This window comes from Aegilops tauschii, chromosome 1 (genome assembly GCF_002575655.3).
Source record: "Aegilops tauschii subsp. strangulata cultivar AL8/78 chromosome 1, Aet v6.0, whole genome shotgun sequence".
Lineage (NCBI taxonomy): Eukaryota > Viridiplantae > Streptophyta > Magnoliopsida > Poales > Poaceae > Aegilops > Aegilops tauschii.
The window spans coordinates 381,280,533-381,303,895 of record NC_053035.3 but is presented as its reverse complement, the minus strand read 5'-3'; the positions used below and the strand labels follow the sequence as shown (position 1 = coordinate 381,303,895).

The following is a 23,363-nucleotide window of genomic DNA, read 5'->3' as shown; positions in this document are numbered from 1 at the left end:
CAGTGACTTAACTGCAGGTGCAGTTGCATAACTGACATGTGGCCCAGATGCCTGTTGGGCCCACATGTCAGTCAGCCAACTGCACCAGCAGTTAAGTAGAAGCAGCGCCCTTCTCCAACAGAGCTCTTCGACTCCACGTCGCCGCCAAGAAGCTAACCGGCCGTCAGTGGTCAACCCGCCTAGCTTGTCATAGCGATTAGGGCAACTAGGAGCCCAATGATCAGGATCCCCACATGACAAACACCTTTCTTCTTGTCATTCTTCTTCTTGAAGTTCGTGTGTTGCACAACCTTATTCTTCCCATCAAACTTTGCTTTACCATCAAACTTGCCCTTGTTCTTGAACTTGTGGGGCTGGAAGTTCTTCTTCTGTACCAGATTGGCACTAGATCCTCCCTCAATTCCTCGAGCACGTCCGGTAGCATACAAATGAAGTGCTCAAGTTCTCTAGCAAATGATTGTATCTCATGAGCTTGCTCAACCACGGAGCGCTCTTCAATCATCCTGTAATCATAGAATTGCTCCATGATGTACAGCTCAGTGCCAGCAACCGGAGGGTAGCAGTGGTGGCCTTACTTGGACCCGAGCGGTGGCGAGCTACCATGTTCTACTCTTCCTCGTTTTCTGTGTGGCGCGGCCTCGTTGGCAGCGGGGCGGAGCCGACGATGTCCTCTGTCTCGTTGCCGGCGGGCAGCACCTCGGCGGAGCGGGGGAAATCCTCCCCCTCGTTGCCGGCAGGGTGGGGCCTCGGCGGAGCCGGCGGTGTCCTCTGCCTCGTTGTTGGTGCCGCGGGGCCTCGGCGGAGCAGGGCCTCACCGAACGCCAGCGGAGCGAGGACTCGTCGGAGCCGACATTGTCCTCTGCCTCATCCTCGGTCTCGCTAAACATCGCCTCGCCCGCTTCATCGCCCTCTTTGTAGGCGGCCGTAGCCTCCGCCACCCGCATGCAGTACCGCCAGCGCTCGAGGCGGCCCTTGCGGGCGGAGCGGTACGAGTCGAGCAGCGCCTCCTGCTCCGCCCGCTCCGCCGCGATCTGCTCCTCCGCCTGCAGGTGCTCCTGGAGGAGATGGTGGTTGTAGGCGGCGTCGGCCTGCGCCTCCCGGAACTGCTCCTCACGCTTCTGCCTCACCATGTCCATATATTGGGCACGGGCCTCGCCGATGGTCATGGTGCAATGCACCGGCGAGGATGGCGCGGAGGAGGGGGTTGGCGCCGGATCATCGACTACCATGTTCTCCATTGGGACGTCGTCGTCCTCCGGCTACCTGCCGGCCAGCCAGTCGGCAGCAATGGCTGCCATCTCCTTGTGGTCCGTCGTCCGCCCGTCCCGAAGAGCGCTGGAGCGCGAGGAAGCCATGGTGGGCAGTAGTGGTGTGGACAGGAGAACAGGAACATATGCGGATGACTGCGGCTATGGCCGGCGCAGCAGTTTATATAGCAATGGTGGGCAGTAGAGGGACGGACGTGTGGCGCTGGAGTAGCCGCCTCGGCAACCGTGTATCATTAATGTGGGCAGCAGAAGGACGGATGGACGGCACTTGTGTCGTTTGAAGGCGGAGCAATCGCATGCACCGGGAAGCGGGGTGGGCGGTGCTGACCGTTTCGGGCGGAAAGTGCGCGCGGGCGAGGGAGGCGGTCTGGGTGGGCCAGGGTAGTCAGACTCGTGCTTGGCAGCGGGTCGGTCCAGCAGCCGGACATGCTGGCTCGCCAGCTACCTCGCCGAGCTGAGCGACGACAATCAGACGATGGACGTAGTTTCCGACCAGGAGCCGGCACCACTGTCCAAGCCGATTCATGCCGTGTTCACCATAGAGCAGGTGCGGCCGCACTTCGACGCCCTAATGGCGAAAGAGCTACCAGCGCAGGAGGACCTGTGCTGCAACCTCCGTCTCCTCAACGAGCACCGGTGAACAAGCGAACGACAATGCCATCGCGGACATGTGGCCCTATGATCCTGGCTTCTCGAATGAGCAGTGGGCGCTGTATCAGACCATCCGTAGGGCCCGCGAGGCCCTCTCCGTCGTCCTTCGAGTTGTTGCGCTCGCCGTGGCGCCACCGTCTCGCGTTGTCAACATGGTCAACGGACATGAGGATGAGGAGATGACTTTACTTGGAGAGGATGATAGTGGGGACCCACCAGGGCCATAGCCGCACGTACGCAAGTGCCTCCTTATTAGTATGTAAAACTATTTTTTTTGCTTCCTCCTGGTTTCCTGACATCACGGTCCCACACCATTGTCAACCTATGTAGTCAATAAACGAGAGAATTGCACAAGAAGCGGCCGATAGCTGGGACCAAGCAGCTCGAGCAGTATTTTGTTTTTGAGGTGTGAGCACTGCAGAGTTTTTCTTGAGCGATGCTTAGCCCAGATATTAATTTTTCTCCTCTGAACAACAATGAAAACATCGCTGCAGCTATTAACTGGGCGAGTTGTGGCCCGTCTAGCCCAGGCCAGATATCCAGCCCAGATATTAATTTTTTTAACCTGAAAATGGCTAGCCCAGCTATACTTTTTTTTAGGAATACCCAGGCAAGGTCAAGTTGTTATTCTCTGCCCCGCTGGGCTGCAAATCTTTCCTAGGAGGGATTCATTAGGCTTAACAAGAAAACGGTATTTAAGAAATAATAAATGAGATGTAATTATAAAAACTGGGCAGTGACTATAAAAAATGCACCAAACACGTAATTACTTTATAAAATATTGTTTTTGGATATTGAAAATTTTAATTTCATTAATTGTTGCGAGCGCAATGTTTCGTTGGATTTTTACGTAATATAAATTTATATTGAAATTGTATTTAATCTGACTAGAAATTTCGGGATAAAAAATATTTCGGATCCCATCAAAATGTGGGAAATTTTATTGAATTCTGTTTTGAACGGTTGGTTGAAATGGGCTGTACTTTTAACAAACTGTAAATGGGTTGTAGTAAATTCCATTAGAATTCAAAAATTGGCTGCACATTCTAACAAATCTCAAATGGGCTATAAGTTCTCTGCCACACACTTGTGGCCTTACTAAGTTGACGCGTCCCCTCAAAAAAAAGAGTTGACGCGTATTCAAGGCTTTGTCAACTTATAGTCAACACACGGTTCTAGCAGAAGTGGCCGTTGGATGTCCATCCAACGGATGCCGTGCTTCTTCTTCAATCTCGGATATTCTAGCTTCACCCGCCCAAAAAATGATTCCTCCCCCTGACATCTGGGGCGCACCATTTCGGAAGCTGACCTGTGGGCCTACTAAGTTGACGCGTACCAAGGGCTTTGCCAACTTAGTCAATATAAATGATTCTAGCTGCAGTGACCGTACGATGTCCATCCAACGGCCGTCGTGCTTCTTCAACCTCTGGTTGTCTTGCTCCAGCCGCCCAAAGCAGCGCCGGTCGTGTCGCCTGCTCCTGCCTCCCGTGGCCGGTTGTGCTGCCGCGGAGGCCTCACCGCCCCCTACTACTCCCACCGCTGGCCAGGCCATCCCTCCACTCACCCACACCCCCTGTTATTCTGCGGCGACGGCAGCCTCACACCGCAGCCGAACCAGTGAACCCTCGTACTCCTCTCCGCGTGGGTATCCACTGCCGTGTCTTCCCCGGCTCCGCGTCGTCCCCTTCCTAGGCCTCGCAGTCCTCCACCACCGTGGTGCTCTCGGCGCGGCGTGGTCAATGTGGTCAATGACCGACTTCCATCGGAAGACTACTGTACGTGGAGAGGCTGACAGCTGGGTCCACAGCCGCAGCAAGGAAGTGCCTCCTTATTACGCGCAAAATAATTATTCCTCCACCTGATAGCGGGGACCCACCGGACGGGCCACCGTATTTCGCAAAAAAAACATTTCCCTCTGACTGCTGGGACCCACCAGCTACATCTTCGCATGCAAGGAAGTGCGTCCGGGTAAAAAACGATTCGCCCCCCTAACTGCTGGGACCCACTAGCTACATCTTCGCACGCAAGGAAGTGCCTGACAGTCGGGACCCACCTGGTCAAAGCGTACATAGCGTTGTCATTCTGGTGGCGAACGTGTACATACATACTGGTCGATGTAGAGGCGTGCACGTGTCGTCGTAGAGGCGCGCACGTAGCATGTACACGTACGTATAGCGGCCAGAGTGCAAGAAAGTAAATACGGGCACGTACGTACATACGGGCGGGGTCTCAAACGCCTACTCGCGCGTACGTACGGCCAGGGCTCGTGTACATGGCTGGGTCGGAACGGAGAAACAACGTCGTCATCGTGTTCATGGGGAGCCAACCGGCTGGGTCGGAACAGAATGCATCGTCGTGTTCATCGGGAGGGCTTGGACGGAACAGCCGATGGAAACGAGGCCTGGCGTACCGCAGAACGGAGGAAACGGCCTTGTGTTCGACCGGCCACAGTTGAAACGGGATCCTGTTCATCAGGAGGGGTCTGGCGTACCGCAAAACGGAGGAAACGGACCTCCTACGGTCGAAACGGGGGTTATGTTGGTCGGGAGGGGTGTGGCGTACCACAAAACGGAGGAAACGGACTTGTGTTGGAGCGCTACGGTGGAAACGGGGGTCCTATTCATCGGGAGGGGTGTGGCGTACCGCAAAATGGGACTCCACAGGATACTACTCATCTCCACCGTCGACCTCCTCCAGCCTCCACGGGCTACTGTTCATCCACCGTCGACCTCCTCCAGCCTCCACCTGCTACTGTTCATCCACGGGCTCCTGTTCATCCAGCCTCCACCACGCGCTACTCCACCGGCTACTGTTCAACCAGCCCTCTCCACGGGCTCCTGTTCAACCACCCCTCCACGGGCTACTGTTCATCCAGCCCTCCACCGTCTACTGTTCATCCATCCCTCCACAGGATGGTCCTGTTCATCCAGCCCTCCACGGGGTCCTGTTCATCCAGCCCCAACCGGCTCGATCGATCGGGGTCCTGGTCATCCAGAGGCAACACCAAGGGGTCCTGTTCATCCACCCCCACCGGGAACTGTTCATCCAAACCCCCCAGCAACGCTCGCTGTTCATCCAGAGGCAGCATCGATCGGCTTCAGTTAGCAGCAGTAGCGAAGGAATCGCTCGATCGGGTTCAGTTAACAGCCATCGATCGATCGCTCGGGTTCAGTAACGCGTAGCCTGCAGTGCAATATCTCGGGTTCAGTTAGAGCCCAACGCCTCGCACCCACGCGCGTGCGTCTATGAGAGAAACGCGCATCGCTCGGCCCCGACCACCCACCGTAACCGGGAACACCCCGATATTTTCCTCGCCCTCACTTCTACCACGGTTTTTTCCGTCATGGACGGCCCAAAGAATGTCATGCAGCTGCGTCTCCGGCACGCCCAGGACAAAAAAGCCCATTTTCTGTCATGATTTTTTGTCATAGAAGTAGGAGCCCACCACATCTATGATGATACTGGGTTTTGTCACAATTATCGTTATATAAGTGTCATAAGTATGACAGGAAAAAAATTGTTCGGCCCAAAATGTCACGGATGTGTCTTTTTTTTGTAGTCTATCTCTGGGCCCTCTCGGTAATGCACATCACTATAAGCCTTGCAAGCAATGTGACTAATGAGTTAGTTGCGGGATGATGCATTACGGAACGAGTAAAGAGACTTGCCGGTAACAAGATTGAACTAGGTATGGTGATACCGACGATCGAATCTCGGGCAAGTAACATACCGATGACAAAGGGAACAACGTATGTTGTTATGAGGTTTGACCGATAAAGATCTATGTAGAATATGTAGGAGCCAATATGAGCATCCAGGTTCCACTATTGGTTATTGACCAGAGATGTGTCTCGGTCATGTCTACATAGTTCTCGAACCCGTAGGGTCCGCACGCTTAACGTTAGATGACGATCGGTATTATGAGTTTATGTGTTTTGATGAACCAAAGGTAGTTCAGAGTCCCGGATGTGATCACGGACATGACGAGGAGTCTCGAAATGGTCGAGGCATAAAGATCGATATATTGGAAGGCTATATTCGGACATCGGAAAGGTTCAGAGTGATTCGGGTATTTTTCGGAGTACCGGAGAGTTACGGGAATTCGCTGGGAGAAGTATTGGGCCATACGGGAATAGAGGAGGCATGCCAAAGGGAAGGAGGCGCCCCCCCATGGGTCCGAATTGGACTAGGGGAAAGGGGGCTGCGCCCCCCCCTTGCCCTTTCATACTTCCTCTCTCTTTCCCTCTTTCTTCTCTCCTACTCCGGAAAAGAAAAGGGGAATCCTACTAGGACTTGGGAGTCCTAGTAGGACTCCCCACACTTGGCGCGCCCCCTCTAGGGCCGGCCTCCTCCTCCTCCCTCCTTTATATACGTGGGCAAGGGACACCCCAAAGGCACAACAAAGTTTCTCTTAGCCGTGTGCAGTGCCCCCTCCAGAGTTACACACCTCGGTCATATCGTTGTAGTGCTTAGGCGAAACCCTGCGCCGGTAACTTCATCATCACCGTCACCATGCCGTCGTGCTGACGGAACTCTCCCTCGGACTCAACTGGATCAAGAGTACGAGGGACGTCACCGAGCTAAACGTGTGCAGATCGCGAAGGTGCCGTGCTTTCGGTACTTGATCGGTTGGATCGCGAAGACGTTCGACTACATCAACCGCGTCACTTGATCGGTACTTCGAAGGTGGGTTTCTCTCAAACAACAAAAGTCGTGCACTAACTCTGAGCATCCACCAATTTATGGTGTAGGGGGTGGGCTGTTTATAGCCAGGAGGCAACCCGACCTGATTTGTCCGAAATGACCCTGGGTCACTAAGGAACTGACACGTGTCCAACGGTCAGATTTCAAACACACGCGGCAGCTTGACTTGGGCTACAAGTAAAGCTGACTCATCCAGCTCTGGATAAGATTTGCTCTCATTGTCTTCGCTCGAAGACATAGGATTTGGTTGAGCATCACATCAGTCACTCTAACTTTTTTCACTTGGACCCCACTTAACAGTACGGTGGTTCCTATGCCTCAACAAAGAAGAAACGGAAACTATGAAACAACTATGTCTTTGCACTCCATAGTCTTCACGTGAATGTCTTCTCATGTCATATTCTTCACTGTGAATAACTTCACAGACCACCATTGTCTTCAATGTCTTCACACATTTTTAGGGGTCATCTCTGGTAGGTAAACCGAATCAATATTGGACTACTACCTGTGTTATCCTGCAATTCTCACAAACACATTAGTCCCTCAACCAAGTTTGTCGTCAATACTCCAAAACCAACTAGGGGTGGCACTAGATGCACTTACACTCGTCGGGTATGGTGTGCCGCGATTTTGGTCTGGACTGGTGTCGTCATCGGGGAAGACACTCCTCCACTCATCAACTTCGATCTCCTCGTCATCGCCGCCCACCTCGCCGCCTCCGACCTTGTCGAAGGAGGAGATAAATATAACTTCGCCGCCGGTGTCGGCAAGATCATCCGCTCTGCCTCCACGAGCTCCGGGTGTTGCCGGCAGAGCTCTTGCATGTAGGCCTCGTCGACGACCTCGGCCTCGAGGCGCTCCCTCGCCTTGCGGTCCTCCGGCACCATAGTCGAGCTCATCACCCCCGGTTCCGGTGGGACGAGGTGGATCGAAGCCGTGTCGAAGGGGAAGTCAAGCTGGGCCACCACGCCATGGTAGCGGACCTGCCAACAGTCGTACTCCATGGTCGCGAGCTTGACCGTGTGGAAGGTCCCGAGCCACCACCAGGTGTGGATCTCCCGATCCGTGATTTCTGCCACCCACATCCTCGTCGGTGGCCGGGGCGGAGGGAGGACGGGGAAGTCCTCGAACCGGCGTAGGGGAGCGGCGGCCGCCGGATCGGGCGACCGGCGACGGCGGCTTGATGAAGAGCCCACAGAGGATGACCCGCGTGCGTGGCGGTGCGGATCCATGTTGCGGATCGGCGGAGGGGACCGACAGCCACCATGTCCAACCATCAGAAGGGCGGGGGCGCACCGGCGGCGGTGCGGGGAGAAGAGGCGCCGATTTTACTCGGCCGCGTAGGGATGAAGTAAATATACTCAAAATTGCAGCGATGGAGTAAAAAAATTACTCCACTAAGCCGTATAGGAGATTGGCTAGGTCAAACTTAGTGGAGTAAAAAGCCAAATTTATTCAATTAATTTAATTTTTTTGGAAAACTTCCAATCTATTCACTTCAATCATGGCAGTACAACGAACACCACAAATAAAAATTACATCCAGATACGTAGACCACCTAGCGACGACTACGAGCACTGAAGCAAGCCGAAGGCGCGCCGCCATCATCGCCCCTCGATCGACGGAGTCAAGCACAACTTGTTGTAGTAAACAGTCAGGAAGTCGTCGTGCTAAGGCCCCATAGGACCAGCACCCCAAAACAGCAACCGCCACCGATGAAGAATAACGTAGATTGGAAGAATCCAAACTGAAGACACACGAACTTAGACGAACAACGACGAGATCCGAGCAAATCCACGAAAGATAGATCTGCTGGAGACACACCTCCATATGCCCACCAACGATGCTAGACGCACCGTCAGAACGGGGGCTAGGCGGGGAGACCTTTATTCCATCTTCAGAGAGCAGCCGCCGTCTCGCCTTCCTGAGCAGGACACAAACCCTAACAAGAATAAAAAAAACGACTAAAAACGGAGCCCTCCCGCTGGCCCTTGCCAGGATCCACCGCGCCTCCATGGCCCTAGGGCCACCGGAGACGAGGCGGACCTGCACCGGCGCCGGCGAGAGGCATGAAGCCTAACTTTCTTTCTTGGAGGAGGTAATAATATGACAAGTCATCTGGACTGTAGTGAAGAAAATACTTGATGGATCTAATGATGAGTTGTCCCCTTTATTCAAATAAATTGATATAAGGGATCGATTAGAAATGCTCTAATGATACTGCGTGGTACGCCATATTCGTGCCTCCTCAAAGGAGAGGAGTCAAAACCCACACGCCCTGGTTGAAATCGTTTTAACACCTAAACTCTTTTTTTTGCGTGCATTGACACCGAAACTCTGCTACTAGAGAAGGCCTGACGCCCCCTCGCAGCCAGACTAGATGACCGCCGAGTGCCACAGGGCTACCGGTGGTGGCCCAAAGTGGCCGGAGAGGTTCTCGCCGACCGTAGGAGATGCCTTTGGCGACACGAAGCCGCGGTGGCAGCCAGGGTCCATCTCCTCTCTCATGTCGATGCGGCGTACATACTCGAAAACCTTTTTCCTTTCAAAAAATATTTCCTTTTACTCCGATTGTCTTCATGTCCTATTCATTTTCATTGCTCGAAAGCAAACAGAGTCAGGACGGACTCAAGCCACTCGAATGCGAACATAATGAGGACTTCAATGTATTACATATATGTATATGTACACGAATGTAATTTGAAGCGAAAAACAAGTTAAATTTTACTCCCAAATGCTAGCGGGCGTGCATGCGTTCACCTCCTAAAGCCAAGGGGCATAATGCTCTATCCCCACAACAAAAATATATTGTTTGGGCCTCCCAAAAGTTCAGTAGTTTGGGTTTGTTCCTTTATTCGGTCCCTGACTTCTCCCTGCTCAGCCACCGCTTCCCGCTCCACATTATTCTCCTCGTCATACATCATGCATACCCACATAAGCTACATAAAACTTACTGGAGCCCGCATGGTGTTATATTGATGGATGACAAGAGAAGATCTCATTCTCAAAAAAGAAAAGACAAGAGAAGATCTCGTAGGTTGCATGATTCGGTAGTCATAGCTAACCGAGAGGGAGAGAAGATTACATGGTTGTTGGGATAAGAGATAGAAAGAGGTTTAAGCTTAAGTATCTACTAACAACTCTAACGTGGGGTTCAAGGCGCACACATCCGAACTAGGCTGGACTAACATAATGTTGTTTAGCATCCTTCTTTAATCTGAACTCCTGAAGTTAAGATTACGCTTAAATTCCTCGAATTGTCGTGTGGGCAAGGCTTTTGTAGAGCCGCCTGCAACTGAACAAATCAAATTGCCAACTCCTTGCTAGAAACTCCTTCTCTCACAAAGTGATAATCAATTTAAATATACTTAGTTTTACATGAAAAATAGGATTAGTAGAAATATATGTAGCACTAAGATTATCACACCAAAGACAAGGGGTTTGTGTGTAACATATTCCAAGTTCTTGAGCATAGACTGAACCCATATAAGCCCTGCTATTACATTTGCCAGAGCCTTATATTCAGTCTCAATACTTGATCTTAACACTGTTGCATGTTTCTTTGCACATCATGAAATTAAGTTGGGTCCAAATAAAACTACAAAATCACCCGTTGACCTTCGATCATCCAAGAAACCTGCCCAGCCAGAATCAGAGAAGGCACTAACAAGGATAGATGATGACTTGCTAGAGGTTAGTTCAACACTTAGAGTATTCTTCACATACGGATCTGAATGTGGCAGACCCATTGACTAAACCTCTCTCACAAGCAAAACATGATCACACCTTAGTACTCTTTGGTTGTTAATCACATGGATATGTGAACTAGATTATTGACTCTAGTAAACCCTTTGGGTATTGGTCACATGGCGATGTGAACTATAGAGTGTTAAATCACATGACGATGTGAACTATTGGTGTTAAATCACATGGCGATGTGAACTAGATTATTGACTCTAGTGCAAGTGGGAGACTGAAGGAAATATGCCCAAGAGGCAATAATAAAGTTGTTATTTATATTTCCTTATATCATGATAAATGTTTATTATTCATGCTAGAATTGTATTAACCGGAAACTTAGTACATGTGTGAATACATAGACAAACAGAATGTCCCTAGTATGCCTCTACTTGACTAGCTCATTAATCAAAGATGGTTAAGTTTCCTAGCCATAGACATGTGTTGTCATTTGATGAACGGGATCACATCGTTAGGAGAATGATGTGATGGACAAGACCCATTCGTTAGCTTAGCATTATGATCGTTACAGTTTCATTGCTACTGCTTTCTTCATGACTTATACATGTTCCTATGACTATGAGATTATGCAACTCCCGAATACCAGAGGAACACTTTGTGTGCTATCAAACATCACAACGTAACTGGGTGATTGTAAAGATGCTCTACAGGTGTCTCCTATGATGTTTGTTGAGTTGACATAGATCAAGATTAGGATTTGTCACTCCGATTGTCGGAGAGGTATCTCTGGGCCCTCTCGGTAATGCACATCACTATAAGCCTTGCAAGAAACATGACTAATGAGTTAGTTGTGGGATGATTCATTACGGAACGAGTAAAGAGACTTGCCGGTAACGAGATTGAACTAGGTATGGTGATACCGACGATCAAATCTTGGGCAAGTAACATACCGACAATAAAGGGAACAACGTATGTTGTTATATGACCGATAAAGATCTTCGTAGAATATGTAGGAGCCAATATGAGCATCCAGGTTCCGCTATTGGTTATTGATCGGAGATGTGTCTCGGTCATGTCTACATAGTTTTCGAACCCGTACGGTCCGCACGCTTAACGTTAGATGATGATCGGTATTATGAGTTTATGTGTTCTGATGAATCGGAGTCCCGGATGTGATCACAGACATGACGAGGAGTCTCGAAATGGCCGAGACATAAAGATCGATATATTGGAAGGCTATATTCATTCATCGGAAAGGTTCCGAGTGATTCGGGTATTTTTCGGAGTACCGGAGAGTTATGGGAATTCACCGGGAGAAGTATCGGGCCTTATTGGGCCATACGGGAATTATGGAGGCAGGCCAAAGGGAAGGAGGCGCGCTCCCCCCCCCATGGGTCCGAATTGTACTAGGGGAAAGGGGGTTGCGCCCCCCTTGCCCTTTCCTACTCCCTCTCTCTTTCCCTCTTTCTTCTCTCCTACTCCGGAAAAGAAAAGGGGAATCCTACTAGGACTTGGGAGTCCTAGTAGGACTCCCCACACTTGGCGCGCCCCCCTAGGGCCGGCCTCCTCCTCCTCCCCCTTTATATACGTGGGCAAGGGACACCCCAAAGGCACAACAAAGTTTCTCTTAGCCGTGTGCGGTGCCCCCTCCACAGTTACACACCTCGGTCATATCGTCGTAGTGCTTAGGCGAAACCCTGCGCCGGTAACTTCATCATCACCATTACCACGCCGTCGTGCTGAGGAACTCTCCCTCGGCCTCAACTGGATCAAGAGTACGAGGGACGTCACCGAGCTGAACGTGTGCAGATCGCGGAGGTGCCGTGCTTTTGGTACTTGATCGGTTGGATCACGAAGACGTTCGACTACATCAACCGCGTCACTTGACGCTTCCGCTTACGGTCTATGAGGGTACGTGGACAACACTCTCCCGCTCGTTGCTATGCATCACATAGATCTTGCGTGATCGTAGGATTTTTTTTGAAATTACTGTGTTTCCCAACAGGTATGTGGTCAGCTATGTGTTAAATACATGCTATTTTGGCCAAAGTTGGAGAGCAGACACACCTGCCTTTTCTCCTCTCGCTAGCTCATCCATGATCTCTAGCTATTAAGTATACGTCTTCAGTTGACAGATTATATGTTTGAAAATTTGTTTTAAATTATTAAAAATATATCGTATTTAGCTCGAAACTAGCTTGAGATTGACTCGAGATACAAGCTGAGCACGAACCACTTTCAGCAGCTCGGCCTTGAGATTCGCTCAATTTGAGCTTGCTCAAATTTTAGTATAAGTTGAGCTGAGACTAACCCAGCTCGCTCGAACTTGACTCATTTTGCAGCACTAGTGCCATCCTCTTGATTCAAGAGTAGACACTGAAGGAAATATGCCCTAGAGGCAATAATAAAGTTATTATTTATTTCCTTATTTCATGATAAATGTTTATTATTCATGCTAGAATTGTATTAACCGGAAACTTGATACATGTGTGAATACATAGACAAACAATGTGTCCCTAGTATGCCTCTACTTAACTAGCTTGTTCATCAAAGATGGTTATGTTTCCTAGCCATAGACATGTGTTGTCATTTGATGAACGGGATCACATCATTAGGAGAATGATGTGATGGACAAGACCCATTCATTAGCTTAGCATTGTGATCGTTACAGTTTTATTGCTACTGCCTTCTTCATGACTTATACATGTTCCTCGGACTATGAGATTGTGCAACTCCCGAATATCCGGAGGAAAACTTTGTGTGCAATCAAACGTCACAACGTAAATGGGTGATTATAAAGATGCTCTACAGGTGTTTCCGAAGGTGTTTGTTGGGTTGGCATGAATCAAGACTAGGATTTGTCACTCCGTATATCGGAGAGGTATCTCTGGGCCCTCTCGGTAATGCACATCACTATAAGCCTTGCAAGCAATGTGACTAATGAGTTAGTTGTGGGATGATGCATTACGGAACGAGTAAAGAGACTTGCCGGTAACGAGATTGAACTAGGTATAGAGATACCGACGATCGAATCTCGGGCAAGTAACATACCGATGACAAAGGGAACAACGTATGTTGTTATGCAGTTTGACCGATAAAGATCTTCGTAGAATATGTAGGAGCCAATATGATCATCCAGGTTCCGCTATTGGTTATTGACCGGAAACGTGTCTCGGTCATGTCTACATAGTTCTCGAACCTGTAGGGTCCGCACGCTTAAAGTTCGGTGACGATCGGTATTATGAGTTTTTGTGTTTTGATGTACCGAAGGTAGTTCGGAGTCCCGGATATGATCACGGACATGATGAGGAGTCTCGAAATGGTCGAGACGTAAATATTGATATATTGGATGACTATATTCGGACACCAGAAGTGTTCCGGGTGATTTCGGAGAAAACCGGAGTGCCGGAGGGGTTACCGGAACCCCCCGGGGAACTATTGGGCCTTAGTGGGCCTGAGGGGAGAGAGAGGGCAGCAGCCCAGGAGGTGGCGCGCCCCCTCCCATGAGGAGTCCGAATTGGACTAGGGGAGGGGGGCGCGGCCCCTCTTCCCCTCTCCCTCTCCCTCTCTTTCCTTCCCCCTTCCCTCTTCCTAGTTGGACTAGGAAAGGGGAGTCCTACTCCTACTAGGAGGAGGACTCCCCACTCCTTGGCGCGCCCCAAGGGCCGGCCGGCCTCCCCCCTTGCTCCTTTATATGCGGGGGCAGGGGGCACCTCTAGACACAACAATTGATCATTGATCTTTTAGCCGTGTGCGGTGCCCCCCTCCACCATAATCCACCTTGGTCATATCGTAGTGGTGCTTAGGCGAAGCCCTGCATCGGTAGCATCATCATCACCGTCATCACGCCGTCGTGCTGACGGAACTCTCCCGCAAAGCTCTGCTGGATCGGAGTTCGTGGGACGTCATCGAGCTGAACGTGTGCAGAACTCGGAGGTGCCGTGCGTTCGGTACTTGGATCGGTCGGATCGTGAAGACGTACGACTACATCAACCGCGTTGTCATAACGCTTCCGCTTTCTACGAGGGTACGTGGACACACTCTCCCCTCTCGTTGCTATGCATCACCATGATCCTGTGTGTGCGTAGGAATTTTTTTGAAATTACTACGTTCCCCAACAGTGGCATCAGAGCCAGGTTTATGCATAGATGTTATATGCACGAGTAGAACACATGTGAGTTGTGGGCGATACAAGTCATACTGCTTACCAGCATGTCATACTTTGGTTCGGCGGTATTGTTGGATGAAGCGGCCTAGACCGACATTACACGTACGCTTACGCGAGACTGGTTCTACCGACGTGCTTTGCACACAGGTGGCTGGCGGGTGTCAGTTTCTCCAACTTTAGTTGAACCGAGTGTGACTACGCTCGGTCCTTATGAAGGTTAAAACAGCACTAACTTGACGAAATATTGTTGTGGTTTTGATGCGTAGGTAAGAACGGTTCTTGCTAAGCCCATAGCAGCCACGTAAAACATGCAACAACAAAGTAGAGGACGTCTAACTTGTTTTTGCAGGGCATGTTGTGATGTGATATGGTTAAGGCATGATGCTATATTTATTGTATGAGATGATCATGTTTTGTAACCGAGTTATCGGCAACTGGCAGGAGCCATATGGTTGTCGCTTTATTGTATGCAATGCAATCGCCCTGTAATTGCTTTACTTTATCACTAAGCGGTAGCGATAGTCGTAGAAGCAATAGTTGGCGAGACGACAACGATGCTACGATGAAGATCAAGGTGTCGCGCCGGTGATGATGGTGATCATGACGGTGCTTCGAAGATGGAGATCACAAGCACAAGATGATGATGGCCATATCATACCACTTATATTGATTGCATGTGATGTTTATCCTTTATGCATCTTTTTTTGCTTTGATTGACGGTAGCATTATAAGATGATCTCTCACTAAATTTCAAGATAAAAGTGTTCTCCCTGAGTATGCACCGTTGCCAAAGTTTGTCATGCCGAGACACCACGTGATGATCGGGTGTGATAAGCTCTACGTCCATCTACAATGGGTGCAAGCCAGTTTTGCACATGCAGAATACTTGGGTTAAACTTGACGAGCCTAGCATATGCAGATATGGCCTCGAAACACTGAGACCGAAAGGTCGAGCGTGAATCATATAGTAGATATGATCAACATAGTGATGTTCACCATTGAAAACTACTCCATCTCACGTGATGATCGGACATGGTTTAGTTGATTTGGATCACGTGATCACTTAGATGATTAGAGGGACGTCTATCTAAGTGGGAGTTCTTAAGTAATATGATTAATTGAACTTAAATTTATCATGAACTTAGTCCTGGTAGTATTAGCATATCTATGTTGTAGATCAATAGCTCGCGTTTAGCTCCCCTGTTTTATTTTGATATGTTCCTAGAGAAAACTAAGTCGAAAGATGTTAGTAGCAATGATGCGGACTTGGTCCGTGATATGAGGATTAACCTCATTGCTGCACAGAAGTATTATGTCCTTAATGCACCGCTAGGTGACAGAACTATTGCAGGAGCAGATGCAGACGTTATGAACGTTTGACAAAAGCTCGGTATGATGACTACTTGATAGTTTAGTGCACCATGCTTTACGGCTTAGAATCGGGGCTTCAAAGACGTTTTTGAAACGCCACAGAGCATAATGTTCCAAGAGTTGAAATTGGTATTTCATACTCATGCCCGTGTCGAGAGGTATGAGACCTCTGACAGTACTTTGCCTACAAGATGGAGGAGAATAGCTCAACCAGTGAGCATGTGCTCAGATTGTCTGGGTACTACAATTGCTTGAATCAAGTGGGAGTTAATCTTCCAGATAAGATAGTAATTGACAAAGTTCTCTAGTCACTATCACCAAGTTACTAGAACTTACTGATGAACTATAATATGCAAGGGATGACGAAAACAATTCCCAAGCTCTTCGCGATGCTAAAATCGGCGAAGGTAGAAATCAAGAAAAACATCAAGTGTTGATGGTTGACAAGACCACTAGTTTCAAGAAAAAGGGTAAAGGGAAGAAAGGGAACTTCAAGAAGAACGGCAAGTAAGTTGCTACTCAAGTGAAGAAGCCCAAGTCTGGACCTAAGCCTGAGACTAAGTGCTTCTACTGCAAAGGGACTGGTCACTGGAAGCGGAAACTACCCCAAGTAATTGGCGGATAAGAAGGATGGCAAAGTGAACAAAGGTATATTTGATATACATGTTATTGATGTGTACTTTACTAGTGTTTATAGCAACCCCTCGGTATTTGATATTGGTTCAATTGCTAAAAGTAGTAACTCGAAACGGAAGTTGCAGAATGAACAGAAACTAGTTAAGGGTGAAGTGACGATGTGTGTTGTAAGTAGTTCCAAGATTGATATGATCATCATCGCACACTCCCTATACTTTCAGGATTAGTGTTGAACCTAAATAAATGTTATTTGGTGCTTGCGTTAAGCATGAATAAGATTTGATCATGTTTATTGCAATATTGTTATTCATTTAAAGTCAAAGAATATTTGTTGTTCTGTTTACATGAATAAAACCTTCAATGGTCATACACCCAAGGTGAATGGTTTATTGAATCTCGATTGTAGTGATACACATATTCATAATATTGAAGCCAAAAGATGCAAAGTTAATAATGATAGTGCAACTTATTTGTGGCACTGCCGTTTAGGTCATATTGGTGTAAAGCGCATGAAGAAAATCCATGCAGATGGGGGTGATAAAGAGTTCGTTGTAAAGAGTTACGTCGATGCAAACTTTGATACCGATCTGGATGACTCTAAGTCTTGATCTAGATACATATTGAAAGTGGGAGCTATTAGCTAGAGTAGCTCCATGCAGAGCATTGTAGACATAGAAATTTGCAAAATACTTACGGATCTCAATGTAACAGACCCGTTGCCTAAAATTATCTCACAAGCAAAACATGATCACACCTTAGTACTCTTTGGGTGTTAATCACATAGCGATGTGAACTAGATTACTGACTCTAGTAAACCCTTTGGGTGTTGGTCACATGTCGATGTGAAACTATGGGTGTTAACCACATAAAGATGTGAACTATTGATGTTAAATCACATGGCGATGTGAACTAGATTATTGACTCTAGTGCAAGCGGGAGACTGGAGAAAATATGCCCTAGAGGCAATAATAAAGTTAGTATTTATTTCCTTATTTCATGATAAATGTTTATTATTCATGCTAGAATTGTATTAACCGGAAACTTGATACATGTGTGAATACATAGACAAAACAATGTGTCCCTAGTATGCCTCTACTTGACTAGCTTGTTCATCAAAGATGGTTATGTTTCCTAGCCATAGACATGTGTTGTCATTTGATGAACATGATCACATCATTAGGAGAATGATGTGATGGACAAGACCCATTCATTAGCTTAGCATTGTGATCGTTACAGTTTTATTGCTACTGCTTTCTTCATGACTTATACATGTTCCTCGGACTATGAGATTGTGCAACTCCCGAATATCCGGAGGAACACTTTGTGTGCAATCAAACGTCACAACGTAAATGGGTGATTATAAAGATGCTCTACAAGTGTTTCCGAAGGTGTTTGTTGGGTTGGCATGAATCAAGATTAGGATTTGTCACTGCGTATATCGGAGAGGTATCTCTGGGCCCTCTCGGTAATGCACATCACTATAAGCCTTGCAAGCAATGTGACTAATGAGTGAGTTGCGGGATGATGCATTATGGAACGAGTAAAGAGACTTGCCGGTAACGAGATTGAACTAGGTATTGAGATACCGACGATCGAATCTCGGGCAAGTAACATATCGATGACAAAGGGAACAACGTATGTTGTTATGCGGTTTGACCGATAAAGATCTTCGTAGAATATGTAGGAGCCAATATGAGCATCCAGGTTCCGCTATTGGTTATTGACCGGAAACGTGTCTCGGTCATGTCTACATAGTTCTCGAACCCGTAGGGTCCGCACGCTTAAAGTTCGGTGACGATCGGTATTATGAGTTTTTGTGTTTTGATGTACCAAAGGTAGTTCGGAGTCCCCGATATAATCACGGACATGACGAGGAGTCTCGAATGGTCGATACGTAAAGATCGATATATTGGATGACTATATTCGGACACCGAAAGTGTTCCGGGTGATTTCGGAGAAAACCGGAGTGCCGGAGGGGTTACCGGAACCCCCCGGGGAAGTATTAGGCCTTAGTGGGCCTGAGGGGAGAGAGGGCAGCAACCCAGGAGGTGGCACGCCCCCTCCCATGAGGAGTCCGAATTGGACTAGGGGAGGGGGGCGCGGCCCCTCTTTCCCTCTCCCTCTCCCTCTCTTTCCTTCCCCCTTCCCTCTTCCTAGTTGGACTAGGAAAGGGGACTCCTACTCCTACTAGGAGGAGGACTCCCCCTCCTTGGCGCGCCCCAAGGGCCGGCCGGCCTCCCCCCTTGCTCCTTTATATACGGGGGCAGGGGGGCACCTCTAGACACAACAATTGATCATTGATCTTTTAGCCGTGTGCGGTGCCCCCCTCCACCATAATCCACCTCGGTCATATCGTAACGGTGCTTAGGCGAAGCCCTGCGTCGGTAGCATCATCATCACCATCATCACGCCGTCGTGCTGACGGAACTCTCCCGCAAAGCTCTGCTGGATCGGAGTTCGTGGGACGTCATCGAGCTGAACGTGTGCATAACTCGGAGGTGCCGTGCGTTCGGTACTTGGATCGGTCGGATCGTGAAGACGTACGACTACATCAACCGCGTTGTCATAACGCTTCCGCTTTCGGTCTACGAGGGTACGTGGACACACTCTCCCCTCTCGTTGCTATGCATCACCATGATCCTGTGTGTGCGTACGAATTTGTTTGAAATTACTACGTTCCCCAATAGACACTCCATAAGAGACAATTTTTCTGAACTGAATAGTGGTGTTGGTGATGGTTTACAACCCTGCAATCCAGCCTTGCTCAAAAGATCTATTGCATATTTTCCTTGAGAAAGAAGAAGACCACCTTTGTTTCTCTTTATGTCAATACAAGAAAGAAGTGCAAGTCTCCTAGATCGTTGAGAGAAAACTATGGGTTAAATTCTTTCAAAAGAATTGTCACTACCTCATTTGATGAACTTGTGAAAATAATATCATCAACGTAAAACAACACAAAGATAATGGAGTTTGACTTATTGTAAATGAACAATGATGCATCAGATTTTGAGGGAATAAAACCAAGTGTTTGCAACTTTTAGCTCAAACGAGAGTACCATGCTCTTGGAGCTTGCTTTTGTTCATAGAGAGACTTATCAAGCATGCATGTGTGAAATGGTTTGTTATTATCCTCATACCCAGGGGTTGCTGCATATACGCGTACTCTTCTAGAACACCATGAAGAAATGCATCCTGCAGATTTGGCCATCTGAGACTCCATCCTCTGGAGACAATAATAGATAGAACAAGACGAATAGCAGCAGTTTTAACAACATGACTAAAAGTATACTCATAATCTAGTTTATACCTATGCTTGCACCCCTTTGCAAGAAGTCTAGCTTTATAATGATCTATTGTACCATCTTACCTTCGTTTGATTCTAAACACCCACTTGCAATCAATCACATTTTTACCTGGGTGTGAAGGAACTAGATGCCACATGTCTTTTTTCTGAAGAGCATGAAACTCTTCATCCATAGCCTTCTTCCGCTTCGGATCAGCAAGGGCCTCATGAATAGAGCGTGGTTGTCCTGTGGAATAGCTGAAACAACTAAACCATATTTAGTTTTATAGTTTACTTATTGAATAATTCCGGCTTGGAGGGGGGCGGTGTAGGCACGTGCACAGAAGATCCAAGAGCTGCTGCATCGTGTTGTGCAGAAGCTACAACCGATCATGAGAGAACAGTCCCACTCGTGCCCGCCGGATCGTCTGTGGCTGGAGAAACTGATGGAGACGACGGAAATGCCACAGAAGATCTGGGCGAACTGGCCGGATCAAGATCGGATCCCACGTCGGGCCTGCGTGGCATGGTTGCAGTGGAACGCGTGGCCTGCCTGGTGTAGACCTGTGGGACCGGCGCGTACCACGTGGTTAGTTGGTCCCCTGGCGCTGATTGACGTGCGATGCCCGCGGAGGCCGGCTTTATTTGTAAAAATTATTAGGGGAAAAATTGCAAAAAATATTGGGTATGCATCGCATTATCGTAGCTCCGCTCGTGCCAGTGTGACACCTAACGCTGCAATCGCCCACGCGATCTCGGGCGTGGGCCGACCGATCAAGGGTTAGAAAGCGTTTCCCTCGTGTGGTTTTGCTAAGTTTCTAAGAGCTTCCCACTCAGTTTTGGGAAGCTTCCAGGCCGCTTTATTTTTTATGTTGTTCTTCTATCATTTTGTTTGCCTTGTTTGTTTTTATCTCTTTTTTTCTTTCAAATTCACATATTTTTGAAGTCCGTGAATATACTTTTAATTTCACGAACATTTTTAAATTTTTATCCATTTTTTGAATATGTGAACTTTCATCAAATCCGCAAAACGTTTTTAAAAAAAAAATTATTATTTTTGAATTCACAAAACATTTTAAAATTTCATGATTTTTAATTTCAAACATTTTTTGAATCGATGAGTATTATTCAAATTCACATTTTTTAAATTTTTTGTTGTTTTTGTATTCATGAGCATTATTCAAATCCGCAAACATTTTGAAGCTCGTGAACATTTATCGAATTCATAAACATTTTTCGAAGTCGTGAACATTTTTTGTATTCCATGAACAATTTTCAAATCCCTAAACATTTTTGTATTTAATGAACATTTTTTGAATTCAAGAATGTATTCAATTTCATGAGCTTTTAAAACTCGCATTTTTTTCATATTCGTTAATTTGATTTGATGTTGTGATTTTTTTCTCAGAACACGGTTAAAAAAAAATATATCTGTCGCGACAGACTTGAGCAATGCTCGCTACTGGCCCGTTGGCCTATGCACAGTTGCGCGGTTGCCTATCCGAGCGACACAAGTGTTGGTATCGCTTGAAGCGGTACATGTCACCTCCCCTCAGGTGATGGCACACGGCATCGTCAATCCTCCAGGGCAACTCAACCCTGAAGTTCTTGCTGCTGCTACAATGAAAACACTAGCCGCATTGTTTGGGGAATAGAAGAAATGGCATCTTCTTGGTTAAAAAGGTTCATTTTTTTACCATGTGACATGTGTGATAAGCAATCCGAACTAGTCCATCCGTCCCAAATTTCTTGTCTTAAATTTGTCTAAATACGGATGTATTAAGTCATGTTTTAGTATTAGATATATCCATATCTAGACAAATTTAAGACAAGAATTTTGGGATGAAGGGAGTATTAAAAAAAGGTTCATTTTTAAAAGAAGGAAACACATCAAGGCCCTGCAGTGACAAGCTTAAAATTGCTAAGGAGAAGAACGCATGTCTCGATCCCTGGCACGCTAAGGCCCAAGCAGAGGGCCACACGGTCACAGCCCACTGGGAACCGCAACCAATCAGGGCGCAGGAACCACAACGCCGCGGATCGCCCCCCACGATCCGCGTGCCTCACCCGAGGCCACATCACCACCGTCCACTCCTACCAAATCCAACGCTCCAAACCCACCTTCCCTCCGAAAACAATCACCCACCCGCCCCCGAAACCCAAAATTTCCGCAGCCTCGCGCCCGCCCGCCGCCTATTAAATCCTCCCGCTCCCCCGTCCTTCTCCTCACTCCAATCCCATCCTCCATTCCCAGATCCCCCAAGAGCTCGCACTCCCCCACCCCACCCCAGCCTCTCGTCCCGATGGCCCGCACGAAGCAGACGGCGAGGAAGTCCACCGGCGGCAAGGCGCCGCGGAAGCAGCTGGCGACCAAGGCGGCGCGCAAGTCCGCGCCGGCCACCGGCGGCGTGAAGAAGCCCCACCGCTTCCGCCCCGGCACCGTCGCGCTCCGCGAGATCCGCAAGTACCAGAAGAGCACGGAGCTGCTGATCCGCAAGCTCCCCTTCCAGCGCCTGGTGCGGGAGATCGCGCAGGACTTCAAGACCGACCTCCGCTTCCAGAGCTCCGCCGTCTCCGCGCTGCAGGAGGCGGCCGAGGCCTACCTCGTCGGGCTCTTTGAGGACACCAACCTCTGCGCCATCCACGCCAAGCGCGTCACCATCATGCCCAAGGACATCCAGCTCGCCCGCCGCATCCGTGGCGAGAGGGCCTAGAGCGCTTCGAGCTTGGTTGGAGGTGTAGAGGTGTTAGCTTCTGAATCTGTGTTGCGTGGTGGAAATCTGGCGTTGTGGTAGTAGGATTCCTCTGTTCGTGCCATCGTGGCTGTGTTATGTTCCTGTTCTGTGTCTGATGTAACCATCTTGTTACCATCAGCAATGAAAAGTTGGCTATCGGATCTGAATTCTGTGCTGTGTATTTGTTTGTCAGTGTGATCTTGCCCCAACTTTGAACGGAAGTTGGATTACTGGTAGCTTCGAGTGTCAACTGAAAGCCCCAAACTAATTGCATGCCACCTTTGTGTGCTTCTGAATCTCACAGACAAACCAATTGCATTACTGGTATTTTCGATTGTCAATTGAAATAGTGTGTCGGTATTATTCCTGCCTGTTTGTTGATAATATAATACGGCTAATACATTTCTCGTTGTATTTCTTACAGACGGCCTTGCAGGATGTGTTGCTGCTGTCCTGAACCATGATATTTTCTATCTATAACACCTGTTCAAAATGACCTGATCAGAATATTTACTCTGAATATGCTTTTGCCATCCAATCTGAGCCCATTTTCGTCTCCTGAACAAATAAAAGTACTGTAGATCATAACTTCCTTTTTCCCGATTGGAAACTGGAGTGTAATTTGAATATTCTGATCAATGGTTAAGCTAGTATGTGATGATAATCCTCAAGCCTGGCCAACCCGTCAAACATTTTTCCTGATGTCTTGCCAGCATTGGGTATGTCATTCTCTGAGCTCTGAGGTGTCTGATGGGTTGCTGCTACTCGTCACTGGTTCACTGTAGTCGTCATTCTGAGCAGGACTACAAGAGTAATGGCTCCATGAAAGATAGTAAGTTGAATCAGGT

At 48.2% G+C, this 23,363-nt stretch overlaps 1 protein-coding gene across 1 annotated transcript; it reads left to right on the top strand.

Annotated features, from left to right (window-relative positions):
* Window positions 1-21,990: 21,990 nt before the first annotated feature.
* LOC109787168 (histone H3.2) lies at window positions 21,991-22,682 on the top strand. Its single transcript, XM_020345721.4, has one exon. The coding sequence runs from the start codon at window positions 22,084-22,086 to the stop codon at window positions 22,492-22,494; it is 411 nt and encodes a 136-aa protein (XP_020201310.1). The 5' UTR covers window positions 21,991-22,083; the 3' UTR covers window positions 22,495-22,682.
* Window positions 22,683-23,363: the final 681 nt, after the last annotated feature.

Excerpts from the sequence above, each read along its gene's own strand:
- LOC109787168 (XM_020345721.4), top strand. The coding sequence starts at position 22,084 with ATGGCCCGCACGAAGCAGACGGCGAGGAAGTCCACCGGCGGCAAGGCG.